A 23,455-nucleotide genomic window follows, 5' to 3' on the forward strand; every position below is an offset into this window, starting at 1 on the left:
TTTTTGAATATATATGGGTGGATTGTTTATTAAACAATATACACACTAATCAGCCATAACATTGAAACCAATTGCTTGTTTCTACACTCACTGTCCATTTTATCAGCTCCACTTACCATATAGAAGCACTTTGTAGTTCTACAATTACTGACTGTAGTCCGTCTGTTTCTCTACATACTTTTTTAGCCTGCTTTCACCCTGTTCTTTAATGTTCAGGACCCCACAGAGCAGCTATTATTTAGGTGGTGGATCACTGCAGTGACAATGGTGGTGGTGTGTTAGTGTGTAGACACAGCAGCGCTGCTGGACTTTTTAAATATCGTGTCCACTCACTGTCCACTCTATTAGACACTCCTACCTAGTTGGTCCACCTTGTAGATGTAAAGTCAGAGACGATCGCTCATCTATTGCTGCTGTTTGAGTTGGTCATCTTCTAGACCTTCATCAGTGGTCACAGGACGCTGCACACAGGGCGCTGCTGGCTGGATATTTTTTTTGGTTGGTGGACTATTCTCAGTCCAGCAGGGACAGTGAGGTGTTTAAAAACTCCATCAGCGCTGCTGTGTCTTATCCAATCATACCAGCACAACACACACTAACACACCACCACCATGTCAGTGTCACTGCAGTGCTGAGAATGACCCACCACCCAAATAATACCTGCTCTGTAGTGGTCCTGTGGGGGTTCTGACCATTGAAGAACAGCATGAAAGGGGGCTAACAAAACATACAGAGAAACAGATGGACTACAGTCAGTTATTGTAGAAGAACAACAAAGTGCTTCTATATGGTAAGTGGAGCTGATAAAATGGGCAGTGGGTGTAGAGACACGGAGGTGGTTTTAATGTTATGGCTGATCGGTGTGTGTGTGTGTGTGTGTATGTATATATATATATATATATATATATATATATATATATATATATATATATATATATATATACAGTGTATCACAAAAGTGAGTACACCCCTCACATTTCTGCAGATATTTAAGTATATCTTTTCATGGGACAACACTGACAAAATGACACTTTGACACAATGAAAAGTAGTCTGTGTGCAGCTTATATAACAGTGTAAATTTATTCTTCCCTCAAAATAACTCAATATACAGCCATTAATGTCTAAACCACCGGCAACAAAAGTGAGTACACCCCTAAGAGACTACACCCCTAAATGTCCAAATTGAGCACTGCTTGTCATTTTCCCTCCAAAATGTCATGTGATTTGTTAGTGTTACTAGGTCTCAGGTGTGCATAGGGAGCAGGTGTGTTCAAATTAGTAGTACAGCTCTCACACTCTCTCATACTGGTCACTGAAAGTTCCAACATGGCACCTCATGGCAAAGAACTCTCTGAGGATCTTAAAAGACGAATTGTTGCGCTACATGAAGATGGCCAAGGCTACAAGAAGATTGCCAACACCCTGAAACTGAGCTGCAGCACAGTGGCCAAGATCATCCAGCGTTTTAAAAGAGCAGGGTCCACTCAGAACAGACCTCGCGTTGGTCGTCCAAAGAAGCTGAGTGCACGTGCTCAGCGTCACAGCCAACTGCTGTCTTTGAAAGATAGGCGCAGGAGTGCTGTCAGCATTGCTGCAGAGATTGAAAAGGTGGGGGGTCAGCCTGTCAGTGCTCAGACCATACGCCGCACACTACATCAAATCGGTCTGCATGGCTGTCACCCCAGAAGGAAGCCTCTTCTGAAGTCTCTACACAAGAAAGCCCGCAAACAGTTTGCTGAAGACATGTCAACAAAGGACATGGATTACTGGAACCATGTCCTATGGTCTGATGAGACCAAGATTAATTTGTTTGGTTCAGATGGTCTCAAGCATGTGTGGCAGCAATCAGGTGAGGAGTACAAAGATAAGTGTGTCATGCCTACAGTCAAGCATGGTGGTGGGAATGCCATGGTCTGGGGCTGCATGAGTGCAGCAGGTGTTGGGGAGTTACATTTCATTGAGGGACACATGAACTCCAATATGTACTGTGAAATACTGAAGCAGAGCATGATCCCCTCCCTCCGGAAACTGGGTCGCAGGGCAGTGTTCCAGCATGATAATGACCCCAAACACACCTCTAAGACGACCACTGCTTTATTGAAGAGGCTGAGGGTAAAGGTGATGGACTGGCCAAGCATGTCTCCAGACCTAAACCCAATAGAACATCTTTGGGGCATCCTCAAGCGGAAGGTGGAGGAGCGCAAAGTCTCGAATATCCACCAGCTCCGTGATGTCGTCATGGAGGAGTGGAAAAGCATTCCAGTGGCAACCTGTGAAGCTCTGGTAAACTCCATGCCCAGGAGAGTTAAGGCAGTTCTGGGAAATAATGGTGGCCACACAAAATATTGACACTTCAGGAACTTTCACCAAGGGGTGTACTCACTTTTGTTGCCGGTGGTTTAGACATTAATGGCTGTATATTGAGTTATTTTGAGGGAGGAATAAATTTACACTGTTATATAAGCTGCACACAGACTACTTTTCATTGTGTCAAAGTGTCATTTTGTCAGTGTTGTCCCATGAAAAGATATACTTAAATATCTGCAGAAATGTGAGGGGTGTACTCACTTTTGTGATACACTGTATATACATACACACACACATATACAGTATATGGATGCTGAGAAAAAAACTACAAAGTGTCATGGTGCTGAGCCATTATTAGCTTTCAGAACAGCTACAATGCTTCATATCTTAGATTCTAAATAATGTTTAATAATAATTCCATTCAGAGAAGTGTACTCTGTGTAGTACCATTAATGCTATTATGTCCCTTTATTAATGGCATCACCACTGAGTTCTTTTTTCATTGACGTCAAGCATTCAGGCTAGTTCCTTTCTCTTGAACTATGCCACACGTAATGAAATACCTACAACACTAGCCAGTTAAGTACTTTTTGTGACTGTAGCTACTGCCATCCATGCTCCAAAAAGTCATTTAGAAATGTTGTCCCTGTTCAGCATCTGTATAAACGCTACACCTGTTTGAAAACATCTGCCTTCATCTATCCCAGGGCTTCAGCCACCACCCCAGAAATATAGCCACTTAAAACTTTACTGTGCAAAAAAGAAGCCTTATGTTAACCATGTCCAGAAGTGGTGTCTACTTTTCTGGGCTCAGAGGCATCTAGGATGGACCAGCACACAAGGGAAACGTGTATTGTGGTCAGCTGGAAAAAATCTTAGATCAACATGTGCTGCCTTTGAGACATCATCTTTTACAGGGATGTTCATGCATTTTTCAACAAGACAACGCAAAACCACATGCTGCACACATTACAAAGGCATGGCTGCAAAAAATGTAAAAAATTAAACACATGTTAAGGTCTACTAAGAAACACATTTAAATAATTGTACATTGAGGTCAAAATCACCTCAGTTGTTAAAACCACTGCATTTAGTACAACCCCAAATCAGAAAAAGTTTATTAATAAACCTGCATTCCTGCATTTCAGGCCTGCAACACATTCTGAAAAAAGTTGGGACAGTAAAGCATTTACCACTTTGTAAAGTTGCCATTCCTTTTCACCACACTTAAAAGACATTTTGGCACTTCTTCTAAGAGAGTAGGGGTACTGACACCGTACTGACGACCCCGTACTGTTGCACATCTTAAGACGTGTTTGCAGGAAGAATGGGACAAAATAAAAGCTGAAACACTAAATCGCTTGATACCCTCAGTGCCAAAATGTCTTTTAAGTGTGGTGAAAAGGAATGGCAACTTTACAAAGTGGTAAATGCTTTACTGTCCCAACTTTTTTCAGAATGTACCGATACCTATTTAGAATACCGTTTTTTTTTTTAAACAAAAACACACGTGAGAAGTGACAAGAAGTTTAATGATACCACATCCAAAAATGCACGTCAACAAGTAGCGAGTGATCAAAGTGTTTGTGCGCTGACGTGATGAAATCAAGGAGGAAAAATAAATGAATCTGAGTGGATTTGGCAACACGAATCGCATGGATTGTTCTGTAGTGAGTTGGAGGTTAATAAATATTTTTGCAATGTTGGTGTTTTGTTGTTATGTTTTGTAGAGAACGATCAAGTCAGAAATACTGTAAAACGTGTGTGTGTGCCGGTGTATTCTGATATAAACTATATTATCCCCCTGTCCCACCTGTTTACACTCCTCTCCTGCGTTTCCCCTCACACCGTATCCTGCGTTCTCATTGGCTGTTCGACATGTCACTCATTCCCAGTCGCACATCTCAGATCAGATATCTGACGTGCTAGAAAACTCGAGCGCTCGGTGAGCCGGTCGGATCGAGTTGTTGGATAGTTCACACTTAGCGATCGAGAGCCGAGTTCTGATCGCCGAGCGAACGCCGAGTTGCTCCCGAGCCGGCAAATCTAGCGCCGACCAGTCGCCGAGCGAAAATCAGGGCAAAAATCATGTAGTGTGAACCAGGCATAACGCAGCAACGTGCACTAGGCACACGGTATCGGGTGTTTAGTATCGGAGCCTCGTTTGCGAGTACGAGTACAAGTAATGCCAAGTTCACACTACACGATTTTTGGCCAGATTTCGCTCGGTGACTGGTCGGCGCTAGATTTGCTGGCTCGGGAGCAACTCGGCGTTCGCTCAGCGATCAGTCGCTATGTGTGAACTACTCAACAACTCCATCCGACCGGCTCGCCGAGCGACCGGATTGAGATTTCTAGCATGTCAGATATCTGATCTCAGTTGCACGTCTGGCAATGAGTGCTCTGTCGAACAGCCAATGAGAACGCAAGATACGGTGTGAGGGGAAACGCAGGAGAGGAGAGTAAACAGGTGGGACAGGGGTGTAATATAGTTTATATCAGAATACACCAGCACACACACGTTTTACAGTATTTCTGACTTGATCGTTCTCTACAAAACACCAACGTTGCATTGCAAAAATATTAATTAACCTCCAACTTACTATAGAACAATCCATACTGTTCGTGTTGCCAAATCCACTCAGATTCACTTGATTTTACGCTGCACGTCAGCGCACAAACACTTTGCTCACTCGCTACTTGTTGACGTACATTTTTGGACGTGGGTATCATTAAACCCCTCGTCACTTCTCGCGTATGTTTTCGTGACGAAAAGAGAAGCTCGCCTGTGATTCCAGTTGATGATTGGTCGTGTAGTGTGAAACCCCCATCGCCGATCAGTCGTGTAGTGTGAAATATACACCGACTGAAAGACTCCCGAGTGCAAAAGATTCAGTCGTGTAGTGTGAACTGTACAGCGACCCGACAAATCAGAAAGTCGTGTAGTGTGAACTTGGCATTAATGAGCGCGGTATCGGGCAAATACCCGATACCAGTATCGGTACTCATGCATCTCTACACTAAATTGTCCATGACTGTGTTTGATATGGCCTTGTGAACTGATAAACCTTGTGTGAAGATAAACTACCGTTTCCTGTCATGAATGTAACCGAAAGTGCAAAACAACCCTAATAAACAAACAAACAAACCTACATTTACCTACACTGGTAATAACTGCAGCTGACTGCAACTTATCTAGAAGTTCATCTAAGTTCTGATAGCTTCCAGTCAGTCATTTACTGTTTGTGTTCCTGCGATTTGTAGAAAGGCGTGGTAGAAATGAGGAAGTTCATCGGTTTATTCGACTTGTATTCTGTTAATTTAAAGACTTGTGTGAAGTGAAAGGCTAGTGTGGTGATGTGCGAGTGAACGTTGTGCGGTTCACCCGGAGCCATGGAGGATTGTCTGAGGAAATCATGTCCCTGTTTGCGGTCCCTGTGGGACAGGATGTTCGGAGGTGCGGGAACCGGAGGGTTAACGGTGAAGAACGTGAATGCCACAGACTCTGCAGAGAATTCAGAAAAGCGCTACCACACATGCAAACCTTTACCTCAGATCCCGCAGTCTGAAGCCCCGAGCTCGAGCTCGAACCCGAGCCCGGTTTATGTGGCATTGTGGGCGTTTGAAGCTCGAGATAACGCCGAGCTGTCGTTCGAGGAGGGAGACCGGTTCCTCATCCTTCAGCGTAATGGACAGTGGTGGACAGCCGAGAAACTAAACAAGACCGGCCAGGTCATCGACACTGGTATAGTACCGTATAACTACATCGAGCGAGCCGATTCGATATCGTCTCAACCGTGAGTATCGACTCTTTATTTCTCTGTTATACTACATAACTGATATGACTCAGAAATAGGAACTCAGTAGTTACCCAACATCACACAACATGAAGTGAGAAATATAGAACTAGACTGACACATACGTATATCCTACACATATTTATTGATAATTTCAAACAGATGAGCTTTGTTAAAGTAATTGGGTATACAATTACTAACTGTAGCCCATATGTTGCTCTGTACACTGTCTTCCCCCTGTACCCCATATGGTTGGAATTGCCCCCATATAACTCAATTTCACACACACACACACACACACACACACACACACACACACATATATATATATATATATATATACAGGGGTTGGACAATGAAACTGAAACACCTGTCATTTTAGTGTGGGAGGTTTCATGGCTAAATTGGACCAGTCTGGTGGCCAATCTTCATTAATTGCACATTGCAACAGTAAGAGCACAGTGTGAAGGTTCAATTAGCAGGGTAAGAGCATAGTTTTGCTCAAAATATTGCAATGCACACAACATTATGGGTGACATACCAGAGTTCAAAAGAGGACAAATTGTTGGTGCACGTCTTGCTGGCGCATCTGTTACCAAGACAGCAAGTCTTTGTGATGTATCAAGAGCCACGGTATCCAGGGTAATGTCAGCATACCACCAAGAAGGACAAACCACATCCAACAGGATTAACTGTGGACGCAAGAGGAAGCTGTCTGAAAGGGATGTTCGGGTGCTAACCCGGATTGTATCCAAAAAACATAAAACCACGGCTGCCCAAATCACGGCAGAATTAAATGTGCACCTCGACTCTCCTGTTTCCACCAGAACTGTCCGTCGGGAGCTCCACAGGGTCAATATACACGGCCGGGCTGCTATAGCCAAACCTTTGGTCACTCGTGCCGATGCCAAACGTCGGTTTCAATGGTGCAAGGAGCGCAAATCTTGGGCTGTGGACAATGTGAAACATGTATTGTTCTCTGATGAGTCCACCTTTACTGTTTTCCCCACATCCGGGAGAATTACGGTGTGGAGAAGCCCCAAAGAAGCGTACCACCCAGACTGTTGCATGCCCAGAGTGAAGCATGGGGGTGGATCAGTGATGGTTTGGGCTGCCATATCATGGCATTCCCTTGGCCCAATACTTGTGCTAGATGGGCGCGTCACTGCCAAGGACTACCGAACCATTCTGGAGGACCATGTGCATCCAATGGCGGTGCCGTGTATCAGGATGACAATGCACCAATACACACAGCAAGACTGGTGAAAGATTGGTTTGATGAACATGAAAGTGAAGTTGAACATCTCCCATGGCCTGCACAGTCACCAGATCTAAATATTATTGAGCCACTTTGGGGTGTTTTGGAGAAGCGAGTCAGGAAACGTTTTCCTCCACCAGCATCACGTAGTGACCTGGCCACTATCCTGCAAGAAGAATGGCTTAAAATCCCTCTGACCACTGTGCAGGACTTGTATATGTCATTTCCAAGACGAATTGACGCTGTATTGGCCGCAAAAGGAGGCCCTACACCATACTAATAAATTATTGTGGTCTAAAACCAGGTGTTTCAGTTATTTTGTCCAACCCCTATATATCCTACACATATTTATTGATAATTTCAAACAGATGAGCTTTGTTAAAGTAATTGGGTATACAATTACTAACTGTATGTAGATATAAATGCTGTATGCTGATAGCTGATCAGAATGAATTACTCAGTTCATGCGGCGTGCCTTGCGCTCAGCAAAATCGTGATATGAAAATATTATATATTATAATATATAATAATAACAACCTGGCCAGTGCAGCCAATGGGGGAGGCAGTGCGTTGGGGGGTTGACTTCATGCCATGGCAGGCCCCAGTGCACCTGCCTCAAGCACCCCCCCCCCCCCCCCCCCCTTCCTATAGTAACACCTCTGGGTCAGAGTTCAATAGAGAATTTCATGTTCAAGAGAGGCTTTATTGTCATTTCAGCTATATACAAGTACATATTAAAATGAAGCAACACTCCTCCAGGACAATAAAGACAATACAATAAACACAGTGCGAATATAACACAGCATGATAAATACAAAAGGCCTACAATAAATACAAACACATTTCTAATCTAAAAAGTAATGAAATGAGATAAGACTGGAGACAAGTGTAGTGTTGGCCAGTACGTGGTAAAAAGCAAGGTAAAAAACATATTTTGATAAGTGCTTTTGGTTATGATTATCAAGTGTTGTTGGAATTTTTAATCACATCTTTTTCTACTGAGTAAAGTGCTCTAATAAAAAAAAAAACATAAAGCCAAAAACATCCTGTAATCAGAAAGTGTCCACTGATAAAAGACTAGGGAAAGATTAACACCCATGGTTCATGAGAGTTTTTAACTGTACACCTACAACAAGTGCTTACAGGGTATGTGTTCCTAATAAAAAGGCCAGTACCATTGCTGTACCTGACACACTCATATATAAACAACACACACTACAATGTCATTGCCACATTATTGTCATAGCAGTGTTGTGCCTTGGTGCCACCCTGACATCATCTGGTCAGTGATTGCCATGAGGGTCCCTTTCAATGAATATATGAGGTTGACAAAGTATAAAGAGTCATTTTGTAAGTGTAGCTTACAAAATCATCAATAAATGTACCACATAAGTTTGTTGAATATCCATTAGTATGGATACTAGTATGGGCATTAGTATGAAAGGGCACTACTTGCTGAATAATACATTTCTATTGTGAATTTGATTGGTATGACAAACAAAAAAGTGAACTAAACATGGCACCAATTGCAGGGCAGAGCAATTTAGACCAACCAGTCCAACTTCTGCATTGTTTTGGAAGGTGTTGTGCCTTGGTGCCACCCTGACATCAGGCAGGGTTATTAAAAAGAACCCCCATTATCCAGATGATGTTTGTATGGTGAAACATTCTTAGCATTGCACTCACACAAACATGGTAATGACATCAGGGTATCAGGTGCAGTGTTGTTGGGTCCTTCAAATACTGCTTACATTTTCTGGCCTCAGTGCAGGCCACTAGCTTTCCTCCACAAGGAACAAGGAACAGTCTTTTCTAAACTGTCGGCAAGAAGTCTGAGGCATATTATAAATTGTATTTACTTTATTTTATACACCTTAACAATCGGTACAATATTAATAATATTAGAAAAGGACAGAACTGCCCAATGGCTTCTAATGCTCTTCAGGGCACTATTTTACTATTTAACCCAATGAGCATTGGCATTGTTGTCCTGTAATCTGTCCCTGCCATTAGGGAAGAAACTGTTCATCTGTTGATTGAATAACCTGGTCATTCAGTACATTTAGATAGTCAGCTGACTTCAATTTATTGCCCCATAATGTTGTTGTGCCTCAACCTGACATGTTGAAGCATTTCCAGACCATAACCCTGCCTTCTTCTTTTTTCTTGGGACTTTCCTGAAACACTGTATTATCTTTATCATGACCATGGGATATGTCTTACAACTTGATTGTTGAACACATTTAAGCCCAGTTACATCACTATGTGCCATACAGTGAAAGATTTTTGATTGGATGTAGAAACATGAACAAGGAAGTCCATTATTTATCAGTTCAGTGGGCACTTTACGGTACTTTGTAAGCACACCTATCTGGTATGTACAGTCATCGATGATTTTGAGCTACACATACCATACAGACAGGCATGTGGGAAGATGTTTTACGTAAATCTAAAAGTGCAAAGCAATTCAATGCACGCATGTACACACACACAGGAGGACCAAAATAAACAGCACAAAGATAACAACAAAAGCTTTTAACTGTATTCTACCTGCTGTTACAGGTGTTTAATTAAACATCATTGCACAGCAACAGTAACCAGTAATCTCATGTTGACTTTCTGCTATAATGGAGCTTCGAAAAAGGGATGTTATACGCAATTTCTGCTAAATTCTTCTGGTGCAATTGCATTAAAGTTAGTTGTGACGACATGTTTTGGTTTTGGTCTTAGTCTGAACATCTGTAAACAACACAGCAAAGATGTATAGTCAGGAATCTGGCAACCATTAGGTTATTTTTAAGTATGAATGCCCTTGATTGGCCAATCTACTATTTAAATAGTACACTTCCTCAATATAATTCAATGTTAAAAATAAGACATCCTCAAAATTAGGACTGTTTATATGGTAAATATAATAACATAATTTGGTATAATATACAAAACTTGCTGGATCAGGCTTTAAACAGAGCATAGCATCACCGGCAAGCTGGAGGGCTGTGTCTCAATCCACACACAAAATCCTACACAGCGTGCTCAAATAGTAACCTTGCCATTGGTGGAAATCTAATTTAGCACACTATTTACTATATAGGGTGGCTTTTCGGAAACGGCCACTTAAAATGCGTTCACCTTATGCTCATTATATTTAATACATATTTTAGGCATACAGGTGAACTTTGTGGGCATACAATTACTGACTGTAATACATCTCTTGCTCTGTACACTTTGTCACCCCTCTGTAAATACTGTTTATACTCACTGGCTTCTTTATTAGAGACACATACGTTAGCATTCGCTGTAGGTGTACAGTTAGAGACTAGAGCTATTTTTTAATGCACAGTGTAATTAACCTTCATCTTAATTTTTATCACTGGACACTTTCTGATCACAGGACACTGTTGGAGTTCTATTTTTCGCTGGATCACTATTAGAGTTGGGCGGTATGACAGTATTACGGTATACCGCGGTATTTAAAAATGTTGACGGTATTTTTAAAAATGTGAAGCGCCAAATTTCTGCTTCAGGTTTACCTTGAAAACTGAGACTTTAAGACATTCGCGCATCCACAGTAAGGGAGGGGTGGGAGGGGTAGGCGGTTGGAGCTCACTGATCGGTTGTAGTGATGGGAATTATGGCTCCTTGAAGGGAGCCGGATCTTTTGGCTCGGTTCCTTTTAAAGAGCCGTTCAAAAAAATGACTCTTCGTTCCTCGGGAAGCGCTACTGGGTAAACTATAAGACAGCCCCGATATTAATATAAATGATGAACAATCATGAACATTTTGGTACCTTGCCTTAAATGTAGGCCTAATTCAAACAACACTTGAATGAGAAAAAAAGATTTATTTTAAAAGAAGAGAAAAAACTACAGAGAAGAGACGTACTGTGGTTGCATCGCATTAAGTTTCAGAACAATCCTCTTTTGTGCAGAGATGTGCCTGTGTTTATTTCTGCTTTAAAACATATGCACCATGAAATAATCAGATTTAACATAATTAAACAAGTTTATTTCTTAGTCATTTGTGCTCGTTTTCTGTATGTTCTCTCTGTAGCTCGGTTACGGCTCTCTCTCTCTCTGTGTGTGTCTCGCTCGCTCTCCGCGATATTAAAAGTGTTTTCGGATTTTAATTTCGACAATAAACAGCTCTTATTATGACTGACTGATTCCTTCTACTGATGCCAAGCTGAATGGGTGGATTACAGCCGATAAGAACTGCGCAGAAATAAAAAAAATATATAAAGAGACGCATTTACACTTATGCGTGAAATATTTATTATAGATCAGATAGGATAAGCAATGTTTGACGTTCTGATTGTTTAATTTTTTTAAATAAAACATTTGAATACTGTGATTACCCCCCCCCCCCCCCCCCCCAGGTAAAATCGGCAATACCGCCCAACCCTAATCACTGTTCTTCTTTGAATTGACAATGAGGGGTTTAAAAATCCTAACAAAATTGCTACACTGAAATCAAAACATCTAATCAGTGGGTGTTTTATGAGTGGTTCATTTTGACTGATACTGGGGGTAATTGTACACCCTCAAAGTTTAATTTATATATATATTGGCCAACTTTTGTATTTTGATGATCAAAGCTATGGCATTTAATAGTCTTTGTAATATCACCATGCATAAATATAACGTTTCTACTTTGTTGATTCTTTTTCAGATGGTTCTTTGGCAAAATGAACCGGATTGAGTGTCTCAGTCAACTCTTGGCAGATCAGAACAGAGATGGTGCTTTTCTGGTACGAGTCAGCGAGAGCGACAACGTTGATCATGTTCTTTCAGGTGTGCTTATTCTCTGTTTAGTCTACTTTCTTTACAGTTTGTGTTATTGATGTTATATTGTTTAGTTTCTTTTTCTAGGACACTCAGAAACATGCCACTAGTTAAATTGCCTACCCTAAATTTGTGCCCATTTAGTCTAAGGGGCATTGTATGGCTGGGCACTGATGTTGGTCAAGAAAGCCTCAGTTGATGTTCCAGTTAATTTCAAAGCTGTGGTCTGGGCTCTGTGCATTTTCCAGACATGTTGAGTTGTAAGCCAAGTCCTTAGGTAATAAGGGCGGGGTGATAAGCAAAAGAGAAGAGGACCGAGTACTGAACCCTGATTGATTTTAGTGAGGACACTGCATGTTGCAGATATAGATCTCCTTTATAACATCATGCGTTATAGTAGGACGCTATCCATCACCATGCTAAGCAAGTGGTTTATAGGGTGGAGGGGGGGAACTGGAGAGTTTTGAGGTTTATGGTGTCAAAAGGCAGCGGATAGGTCTCAAAGGATCAGGACTGATGACTTGCTAACTGGAGCAAAAGACTATTATTACAGAATATTGATATATTATTGTTTTTTTATGTTGTTTCAGTTAAGGTAAACAACAAAGCAAAACATTTTAAAATCTACCTACGGGGGAGTGAATACTACGTGGAACAGTCTCTGTACTTTCCCTCTTTGGTGGAACTTATACAACACTACCAGAGTCATCCCCTGGCCTCTGTGGACAGACTGAGAAAACCTTGCGTCAGGGTGAGTATAAATCTCAGTAATTGCATCTTAATAGCAAACTATGCCATCGGAGCAGGAAGTGAGGGTAGCTGACTGATGATAAACTGATGAAACTGATGATAAACCACTCTGTTCTGTCCTCTCTGCACGTATGCAGCCTAATACACAAAACTTTTGAATATTTAAACCAAATATTTCATGTCGCTTTACTGTATGCACTTCTATAAAACAGTGCACATTTTTTTATTTAGTTTTATTATTTTGTAGTATTTTAATAGTTTATTAACTCATACATTCACTAATCTAATTAAAACATTAATATACTATATAATTACATTTTAATTTAGTGTATTAATACTTTTTGTTTATTTTTATATATATATTGTTGTATTTTTTTAAATAATAAATTGGCCAATCAATGAATAGGTTGCATCCATGACCCAGAATTTCAGACAGCGACCTGAAACTTGGTTAAGAAGCACCATGACCCAAAAGATGTTGCCCCACATAACTGTAATGCCAGTGCACTGTAAACATTTTGCATTCTGCAGGTTACAGGTTTTATTAGCAACACAGGGCAGCACGGTGGCTCAGTGGGTAGCACTGTCGCCTCACAGCAAGAAGATCCTGGGTTCGATTCCCAGGTGGGGCAGTCCGGGTCCTTTCTGTGTGGAATTTGCATCTTCTCCCCGTGTCTGTGTGGGTTTCCTCCAGGGGCTCAGGTTTCCTCCCACAGTCCAAATACATGCAAGTGAGGTTAATTGGAGATAAAAAATGGTCCGGTACTATCGTTTCTGAATGAATGTAACCAAAGAGTGTAAAAATGACATTAAAATCCTAGTAAATAAATAAATATTAGCAACACGGACCGGGTTTGATTATCCAGCACCATTAGGACATGTAGTGTCTGTTTGTGCTAGTAGTTTTAGTCCTTTTCTTGTTTGTATGTGTGAGTGTGTTTGTGTACAATTTGAATAGCATTTCACCCCGCATTTAAATTTAGCCAACCTAAAACATCTTTCCAAGTACCTGCTCTATGCTGTATATTCTTATCCTCTGAACCCGTGATTTTTAGCTGTGTCCCCTACACAAGGAGGTGCGCAAAGAGACCAAAATATGACTGAATTAAAGCCAGAGTGTAAAGAAACCACTATGTTTTTTTTGCGACATAAAGTTTATGATGCAACAAGAAGTGGTTAATCTGCAGAGCGAACATTGAGGCAGCTCACAGCTTTGTCATCATCAGTAGTACAAATAAGAGTCCGCTACTGATAAATGTGATTTACTAAAAAATGTGCTGTATCTTTTAGTCAGCTGCACTAGAATTAACTACTACACTTTATTTTGAGCATTGTAGCTCACCTTACTCCACCTTTCTTCTTACTTTAAAAAAGCTAATCTTATCTTTCAGAACAGTATCAACATTTTACAGACTTGGCAGCAACCTAGGGACTTTACTATTGTAATCTTTGGTCACCCAGCAGCAATAAAGTACAGTATTTCTCAACTTTCTGTTCCTGGTAACATTGTCTGTTTATAAGAGACCTGTTTTTGATATACTCAACCAAGTGGCCCTTTCAAAATCACAATCTGACAACTGCTTTAAAAATTGCTTGGTCACATGCCATCTTATCTGTTAGTGTAGTTATCTATCACTTGCTATTCATTCCATTCCCATTAAAACTTCTGTTGCCTTTCATGTCTTTAAAATATGTATATAGGCCTAATTGCAATTGAAAGTGTTCTGAAACACAACTTCCCAATCTGAATTCTCTTTTTTTTTAGACAAAAATCCCTCCTTCATGTTCTATTAAGGCATAAGTCAAAATCATACCCCAAGTAGCTGCAAACAATTATGGGTCACTCATTGTTGTTACGTCATATTTAACACTATGTATCAGATGCTTTGCAAACTAAGAACAAAGAACTGTAAACTAATTATGGACTGCTGTGTATAAAGATTTTATGTACTTAGTGAGTGTGTGTTTCTCTGATGACAGAGAGAGCCCCAGCCTCAGGACCTGTCTCACAACACAGTGGACGAATGGGAACTGCCCAAGGAGGACTTCACTTTAGAGCACAAACTGGGCAGCGGTTACTTCGCAGATGTTTATCGAGGGAAATGGAAAAATAGCACTAGTGTGGCTATCAAAGTCCTAAAGAACAATGGTAAGCCGTAACTTGTTTATTAGCACTATTAAATGACCTTACATCACGTGTTAATGGCTGTTTAAGTTAATGATTAACCCCTCTACAGTGTAAACTCACTCTAAATGGGGTTTAAAACCAGAAATGTTTAAATCATATACAGTGCTGTATAATATATTGTCCTTTTTCTGATTGCCTCCAGTATTGCATATTTGTCACACTAAATTATTTGAGATCATTAAACAAAACATTACATAACTTGCTGTGAAGCAGTTTTAGCCCACTTCTCTTCTGCTTTAATTAGATACCCTGGTAGGATTTTGAGTATAAAGCACTCATTTTAGGGTTTGCCAGATCATTTCATAGGTCAGGACTTGGCCACTCCTAGACTTTTTCTTCTGTTTACATTCAGATGTGAACTTGCAAATAGCCATAAGCAAAGAGGCAAATTATTCCCACACCATTACACTTCCATAGCCATGCTAGATACACTGATCAGCCATAACATTAAAACCACCTCCATGTTTCTACACTCACTGTCCATTTTATCAACTCCACTTACCATATACAATCACTTTGTAGTTCTAAAATTACTGACTGTAGTCCATCTGTTTCTCTGCATGCTTTGTTAGCCCCCTTTCATGCTGTTCTTTAATGGTCAGGACAACCATAGGACCACTACAGAGCAGGTATTATTTGGGTGGTGGGTCATTCTCAGCACTGCAGTTATACTGACATGGTGGTGGTGTGTTAGTGTGTGTTGTGCTGGTATGAGTGGATCAGACACAGCAATGCTGATGGAGTTTTTAAACACCTCACTGTCACTGCTGGACTGAGAATAGTCCACCAACCAAAAACATCCAGCCAACAGTGCCCTGTGGGCAGCGTCCTGTGACCACTGATGAAGGTCTAGAAGATGACCAACTCAAAGAGCAGCAATAGATGAGCGATCGTCTCTGACTTTACATCTACAAGGTGGACCAACTAGGTAGGAGTGTCTAATAGAGTAGACAGTGAGTGGACATGGTATTTAAAAACTCCAGCAGCGCTGCTGTGTCTGATCCACTCATACCAGCACAACACACACTAACACACCACCACCATGTCATTGTCACTGCAGTGCTGAGAATGATCCACCACCTAAATAATATCTGCTCTGTATTGGTCCTGTGGGGGTCCTGAGCAGAAAAGCAGATGGACTACAGTCAGTAATTGTAGAACTACAAAGTGCTTCTGTATGGTAAGCTGAGCTGATAAAATGGACAGTGAGTGTAGAAACAAGGAGGTGGTTTTAATGTTATGGCTGATCGATGTACTGTATAACTTAATATAGCTGTGTAAAGTGAAGTTACTGTTGCTCAATTACCAGAGTATTTTATTCTCTTAATTAAAATTGTAAGTTATTATTCTGACATTGCTTACTGTTTGGAACAAGGTAGTAAGAGTTACAGTCAGGAACAGCTTTTACACAGTCCCTAAGTAGAGCAGGAAGTGTTGTCATGTTTTTGTTTTGTCTTAACTTCACAACAGTGACTCATTGGCAAGTACATGAATTTTTTTATCCCAATGACTAATGAAGTAATGTGTAGAATTATGTTTGTTTGTTTGTTTATTAGGGTTTAACGTCATGTTTTACACTCTTTGGTTACATTCATGACAGGAACAGTAGTTAATCGATACACAAGGTTCTTCAGTTCACGAGGTTATATCAAACACAGTCATGGACAATTTTGTATCTCCAGTTCAACTCACTTGCATGTCTTTGGACTGTGGGAGGAAACCGGAGCACCCGGAGTAAACCCACGCGGACACGGGGAGAACATGCAAACTCCACACAGAAAGGACCCGGGCCGCCCCACCTGGGGATCGAACCCAGGACCTTCTTGCTGTGAGGCCACAGTGCTACCCACTTAGCCACCGTGCCGCCCTATAGAATTATGCAGAACAAGATCAAGGCTTAACATGTGAATAAATGAGTCCTGAATCTTAGAGAGAAATGTAGTGTTACCTGTTTTTCAAGATGTTTTAAATGACGCCGTCATTCAGGACCCAAATCCCGATTGTACTTGTTAAGGCAAAGGGGCTGATACTAATAATCTTTTTTTAACAACATCAGCTAGAGCTTTTTATATACCAGACCTTTATAGTCAGCGCCAATACCTGTAAAATTTAATGATCCCTGTTATCAATTTGATAGCACACCAAAAGCAGAAATGCTATTAGGCACAATCCATTATTCATGAAATATATCCATAACATTATATTAATCATGCGCTCGAGTGGTGCAGCAGTTCATTAAGCTATCTCATCACTGCTGAGATCTGCACTTGAACCACAGCAGTGCTGTTTAAATGGATTGATGTCCTGTCCAGGGTATTCCTGCCTTGCCTTATCCCCCCCCCCCAGCATTACGCTTAACCTTTACTGATACAACCCTCCACTGCTGACTGCAGAGCTTTGCGACTGACACACACCCCCTCCGACACTCACCTGCATGAGGCGAGTTCATATGCAGATCCACACCCTGATCAGCATTATTCCCCAACTCTGTACAGGCTACATCAATCAGCCATCAGAGGTCATAATTGCACCAGTTATAAGGAACCAGCTCTGGCTTTTCCGACCCTATGAACAACAGTTGTTCATGTAGCCGCCCAGCCGGATGGCAGAGCTGAGATTTGATACGATGTATTCAAAATCCCAGCTCTGGTGTGCTAGCTTATTTTACTGCTGCACCACCTGGGTGGCAATTATAAAACAAAACTATATTAACTGGGGAAATATTATAAAAATAAAGCAAACACTGGTATGTAGCTTAAATATGTCAGTTAACTAAACTGTGGTAGGTATTTTCAAGTGTTTATTGAAGTAGCTTGTAAATACTGTCTAGATTCAATTAACTTTTTTACGTATTATGAGAAACCTCCATCCCTAGAGGACATAGATAGAATATGCATAAGAAAAACTAGACAGTTGCACATAACTAGGACCTTACTAAATTCATGGGAAAATGTGCTTAATTTCATGGACTTCATTTTTCAAAAATCACAGATTTCACAGATTTTTTAAGAAAAGTGCCACATTTCACCACACTCATAATAGAATAGAATAAATAGAAGCTACAATACACAGCAGAGCCTACCTTAATGGTTAAATGTAAACCTAAAACATCCGTAACTCACCGTCCTAAATATTAAAATACTTATCTGTGTTTTGACACACCCTCCTTTGCGCTCACAGAATTTGTTGGGAATTTTCCAGACTCAATTACCCGAGTAGTGTTTTCTGTTTTAAGCTGTTTTAGACTTCGACATCTTGGTCTTTTTGACTAACCAATTGCTAACTGAATTGCCGTAGGATTACAAATCAACCAGTAAACATGAATTACTTTAAAGCTACCTGAATAAAAAACATTAAATCTTTAAACACAAACATTAAAGTTTGAATTTTATATCCAATTGCATATTACACGGGAAAAGACTCATTTCACGGTCCGTGAATTGAATAGGGCCTTATCTGTAACAGATAAGTACATCTCCAACAGAATAATTAAAAAGTTGACAGTTGTTAAAAATATTCTATTAATTATTTAAAAAGTTGTTTATTTAAAACGTTATTTATTTAAACACATTTAAAGCCAAATGATTTCTTGTACTGTATGTAACCCTCCTACTCTGTTGTTTTTTCTACCCTAAATGACTCTTTAATATCTCTGTTATTTTCTATTTTACGTCATTTGAATGGCTTTCTCTCAGAGTCTCTGGACCAGCGTGAGTTCCAGTTGGAAGTTGAGGTTTTGAAACGGTTGCGTCACGACCATCTCATCTCGCTGTTCGCCATTTGTACTTCCTCCACTCCCTATTACATTATCACTGAGTACATGGACAAAGGAAACCTGCTGGATCTTCTTCGCGGTAAGTCAGCTATCTCACTGGTATCTGCACTGACTAAAAATGTTAAAGCTTGTGTGACTTATGTATTATTTGCCATCCATATCATTTATTTTATTCTATTGGGCAAAACAGTGTTCAGTATGCCCTGATATACCTCTGTTTTTCCTTTACTGTCAGGTCAGGACGGCAGGGCCTTAGACTCAGAGATCTTGATTGACATGGCGTACCAGGTGGCTGATGGGATGACGTATCTGGAGGCGCAAAACAGTATTCACAGAGACCTAGCAGCACGCAATGTACTCGTCAGCGAGGGATACTTCTGCAAGGTGGCTGACTTCGGCTTAGCACGATTCATTAAGGTGACTCAACTTAATAGTCTATTTTTCATTTGTCTTAGGCTTAATGTATCATGCTATAACACTCATTTCCAATTTTCTCACTAATTTCCAATTTTCCCAGGACCACCACAGAGCAGGTATTATTTAGGTGGTGGATCATTCTCAGCACTGCAGTGACTCTGACATGGTGGTGGTGTGTTAGTGTGTGTTGTGCTGGTATGAGTGGATCAGACACAGCAGCACTGCTGGAGTTTTTAAATACCGTGTCCACTCACTGTCCACTCTATTACACACACCTACCTAGTTGGTCCATCTTGTAGATGTAAAGTAAGAGACAATCGCTGGATATATTTTTGGTTGGTGGACTATTCTCAGTCCAGCAGTGACAGTGAGGTGTTTAAAAACTCTAGCAGTGCTGCTGTGTCTTATCCTCTCATACCAGCACAACACACACTAACACACCACCACCATGTCAGTGTCACTGCAGTGCTGAGAATGATCCACCACCCAAATAATACCTACTCTGTATTGGTCCTGTGGGGATCCTGACCATTAAAGAACAGCATGAAAGGGGGCTAACAAAGCATGCAGAGAAACAGATGGACTACAGTCAGTAATTGTAGAACTACAAAGTGCTCCTATATGATAAGTGGAGCTGATAAAATGGAAGGTGGTTTTAATGATATGGCTTATATGTAAAAGTAACAGACCTTTGCCATTCTAAATAACATTTTAAAACGTGGTGTGGTCATGGTATAAGTGAATTAATAGCCACAGAGTCCTCCTGATAATGTTAAAGTTTGCGTAATTAAATACAACCACAGGCGTTATTCTATTTTTATTCCTTAGTATAAAACAAGGCATAAAGCTTTGACTTATCATAGAGACATCAGCAGTAAAATGAATCATACTGAAGTAAAAATGTCATGCAACAAAAATAACCATTGAAAGCTGCATAGTTTGGGTTTCCATGGCAATAACAGACACAAATCCACCAGTTGGCTGGATTGCAGAGAAACACCATGATGTTCTACTGAGTGATGAAACACATGTCAGTGTCTGTCAATATGACTTAATGAACGTGAGAGTATGATGCAAGTTCAAACGCACAGTGACCATTGTTAACTTGGTTGACGTAAATTGATGGCCTGAGATCTGTAGTTCCACTGAAGACAATTTTCAGTTTCTGAATACAATTACATTCTAGAGAACTGTGTATTTCCAACTTTGGTAATTCTCCTTCCTGTTTTGACATGACATTGTCTGATGTACAATAATGGCAAGTCCATACCGAAGGTTTGCTGTGTTGGTGTGAAAGTGTTTGACTGTATAAGCCAAACTGTTTCATAATACTCAAATACCTTGGATTGGAAAGTCATCTATCTATCTTTAAATTACAACCCCAAATCAGAAAAAGTTGGGACATAATGGAAAATGAAAATAATAAAAGAACCCAGAGTTTCTTACATTTACTTTGACTTTTATTTGATTGCAGACAGGATGAACCCAAGGTATTTCATGTTTTATCTGCTTAGCTTTGTTTCATTTATTAATTAACCACTTTGTAATGTTGCCATTCCTTTTCGCCACACTTAAAATACATTTTGGCACAGAGGAGACCAAGTGATTTAGTGTTTCATGTTTTATTTTGTCCCATTCTTCCTGCAAACATGTCACTGTTGCATTTTTGTTTCAAAATTCTCCACACATTCTCTATTGGGGACAGGTCAAGACTGCAGGCAGGCCAGTCCAGTACCCGTAACCTCTTCTTCCACAGCCATGACTTTGTAATGTGTGCAGCATGTGGTTTTGCATCGTCTTGTTGAAAAATGCATGAACGTCCCTGAAAAAGATGACGTCTTGAAGGCAGCATATGTTGCTCTAAGATCTCAATGTACTTTTCTGCATTAATGCTGCCATCACAGAAGTGTAAATTACCTTTGCCAAGGGCACTGACACAGCCTCATAGCCCGAAGCACACAGCATCCATTTTTTCCAAAAAAGACCTGGAATGCTGATTCATCTGACCACAATACACAATACAAGTTTCCACTGTGTGATGGTCCATCCTAGATGCCTGCAGATATACCCATTGTAAATAATGTAAAATATAATTTAATTAAAGCAACTCTGGAAAGAACATTGAGCCAAAATGTATCTACAGTTATGTGTTATTAAAAGCAGTTTGTTTGGTTGCAGTTGGTGCTACTAATGTTGGTTTAACCAAAAATGTTAAGGTGTAAATGACTTCTACACACAAAGATCCAGGTTTTGCGTAAGTTAAATGAAATAATTTAAAGCCTTTTGTTTTTACTGTGCAATTTGTAAGATCTAAAATCATTCAGTGTGAAAAAATATGCAAACATCCAGGAGGAAGGACCAAATAGTTTTTCACAGGAGGGTAGTTGCGAGTATACTCTGGCTACTCTTTATTATACTCTCAATAATGTACATCTGAATTCACACTATGCATTATCTTCTTTCTGTAGGAGCCGGTCTACATCTCAAATGAAAAGAATATTCCGTACAAATGGTCAGCTCCTGAAGCCATCCTCCATGGCCATTTCTCTAATAAGTCTGATGTCTGGTCGTTCGGTGTTCTCCTGTATGAGATATTTTCCTACGGTGCAATACCATATCCAGGTACATGGTATTCTGCTTTTTTGGGGTTTTTTATTTAAAGACCCTTTTTATTTGCATTACTGTTTAACACCTTTTGCATTTTGTAGGTTTAAGCTCTAGTGCTGCAGTTAAGCAGGTCACACAGCATGCCTACAGGATGCCAGCTCCGGCCAAATGCCCCGTCTTCATCGATAACCTAATGACGTCCTGTTGGAAGGAGAAGCCGGAGGATCGGCCAGATTTTAAGTCGCTCAAATCAGACCTCTTGGTAACAATCAACCGCTACATAACTCTAAATTAATTTTCTTTTTTGATGTTTTAAATGAAGAAATTAAATTGGTAAGTAAAATGTAATGAATCATTAGAAATAATAAAAATGTACTGCTTGGTGTAATCTGCTAGCACACCACTGCAGAGTCTGAATCTCAGCAGAGCCATCAACCTGGCCGGGCGCCTACACGAAACACAATTGGCTGTGTTTGAGGGAGGGAAGGTTAAACGGGGTCTCTTCTCGCTGCCACTGCGATAGGCAATCTCAGGGACTGGTCCAGGTACCTGCTTGAGTAACATGGAGCATAGTATGGCTCTCTGTATGTGATACGGTTCAGTGTGGAAACCCAGCACATGTTGGAGGGGGAATGTGGTGACCCGGCTGTCCTATATCTCAGGGTTTTGCAAAAAAATGTTTCATGATTTTTATCGCGGTGCAGGTGACACAAACAATGTATCAAAACAAAATGAATTATACTTGATTATTAAAAATCAAAAGTGGCAATCTGGTCCCACTGTGGTTTACAAGATGTAATGTAAAGCCTCCACATAGGGGCGTACGTGGACAAGTTAATTTCGTGTTTGTGCGTGTAAAAATGCCTTTATTCTATGTTTTTTTTTTTTTTTTTTTTTTTTAATCGGCGGCACGTTGGCTCGGTGGGTAGCACTGTCACCTCACAGCAAGAAGGTCCTGGGTTCGATCCCCAGGCGGGGCGGGTCCTTTCTGTGTGGAGTTTGCATGTTCTCACCGGGTCTGCGTGGGTTTCCTTCGGGAGCTCCGGTTTCCTCCCACAGTCCAAAAACATGCAGCCAGTTAATTGGAGACACTGAATTGTCCTATAAGTGAATGGGTGTGTGTGTGTGTGTGTCTGCCCTGCGATGGACTGGTGTCTAGTCCAGGGTGTTACTGTGTGCTGCAATAGGCAATAGCCCTACCCTACCCTTACCCTACCCTTATTTTTTGGCTTTTTGACCCAGGGTTTGAAAAACCTACTATATCAGAAAACAACTGCAGATTCATAATTGGGAAGTGGAAATGACTAGGGGAATAACGGGAAATCCAGAAAGAAAAAGAAGAAATTGTAAATACCTGTATATTTAAGCCCTCTTTTAATTTACTTTCTAAGCTCATTACACAGAATAAAATAGAAACAGACAGTAAGACACAAGGCTTGGTTGTAAAAAAAAAAAAAAAAAAAGATAAGAATAGATTGGCAATATTACAGACAAAACAGATTGTACTATATGTGACTGCAAAACAGCATTATCAAACATAAAGTATAAGTATAAACAAATGTAGAATTTGATG

The 23,455-nt window shown here is 40.5% G+C and overlaps 1 protein-coding gene across 1 annotated transcript; it reads left to right on the plus strand.

Moving 5' to 3' along the window:
• Positions 1 to 5,702: 5,702 nt before the first annotated feature.
• ptk6b (PTK6 protein tyrosine kinase 6b) lies at positions 5,703 to 22,177 on the plus strand. The gene is made up of 8 exons (XM_063015836.1): positions 5,703 to 6,106; positions 12,033 to 12,154; positions 12,736 to 12,896; positions 14,876 to 15,044; positions 18,779 to 18,937; positions 19,094 to 19,275; positions 21,744 to 21,897; positions 21,984 to 22,177. The coding sequence occupies exons 1-8, from the start codon at positions 5,703 to 5,705 to the stop codon at positions 22,175 to 22,177; spliced, it is 1,545 nt and encodes a 514-aa protein (XP_062871906.1).
• Positions 22,178 to 23,455: the final 1,278 nt, after the last annotated feature.

Source organism: Trichomycterus rosablanca, chromosome 19 (genome assembly GCF_030014385.1).
Source record: "Trichomycterus rosablanca isolate fTriRos1 chromosome 19, fTriRos1.hap1, whole genome shotgun sequence".
NCBI classification, from domain to species: Eukaryota; Metazoa; Chordata; class Actinopteri; order Siluriformes; family Trichomycteridae; genus Trichomycterus; species Trichomycterus rosablanca.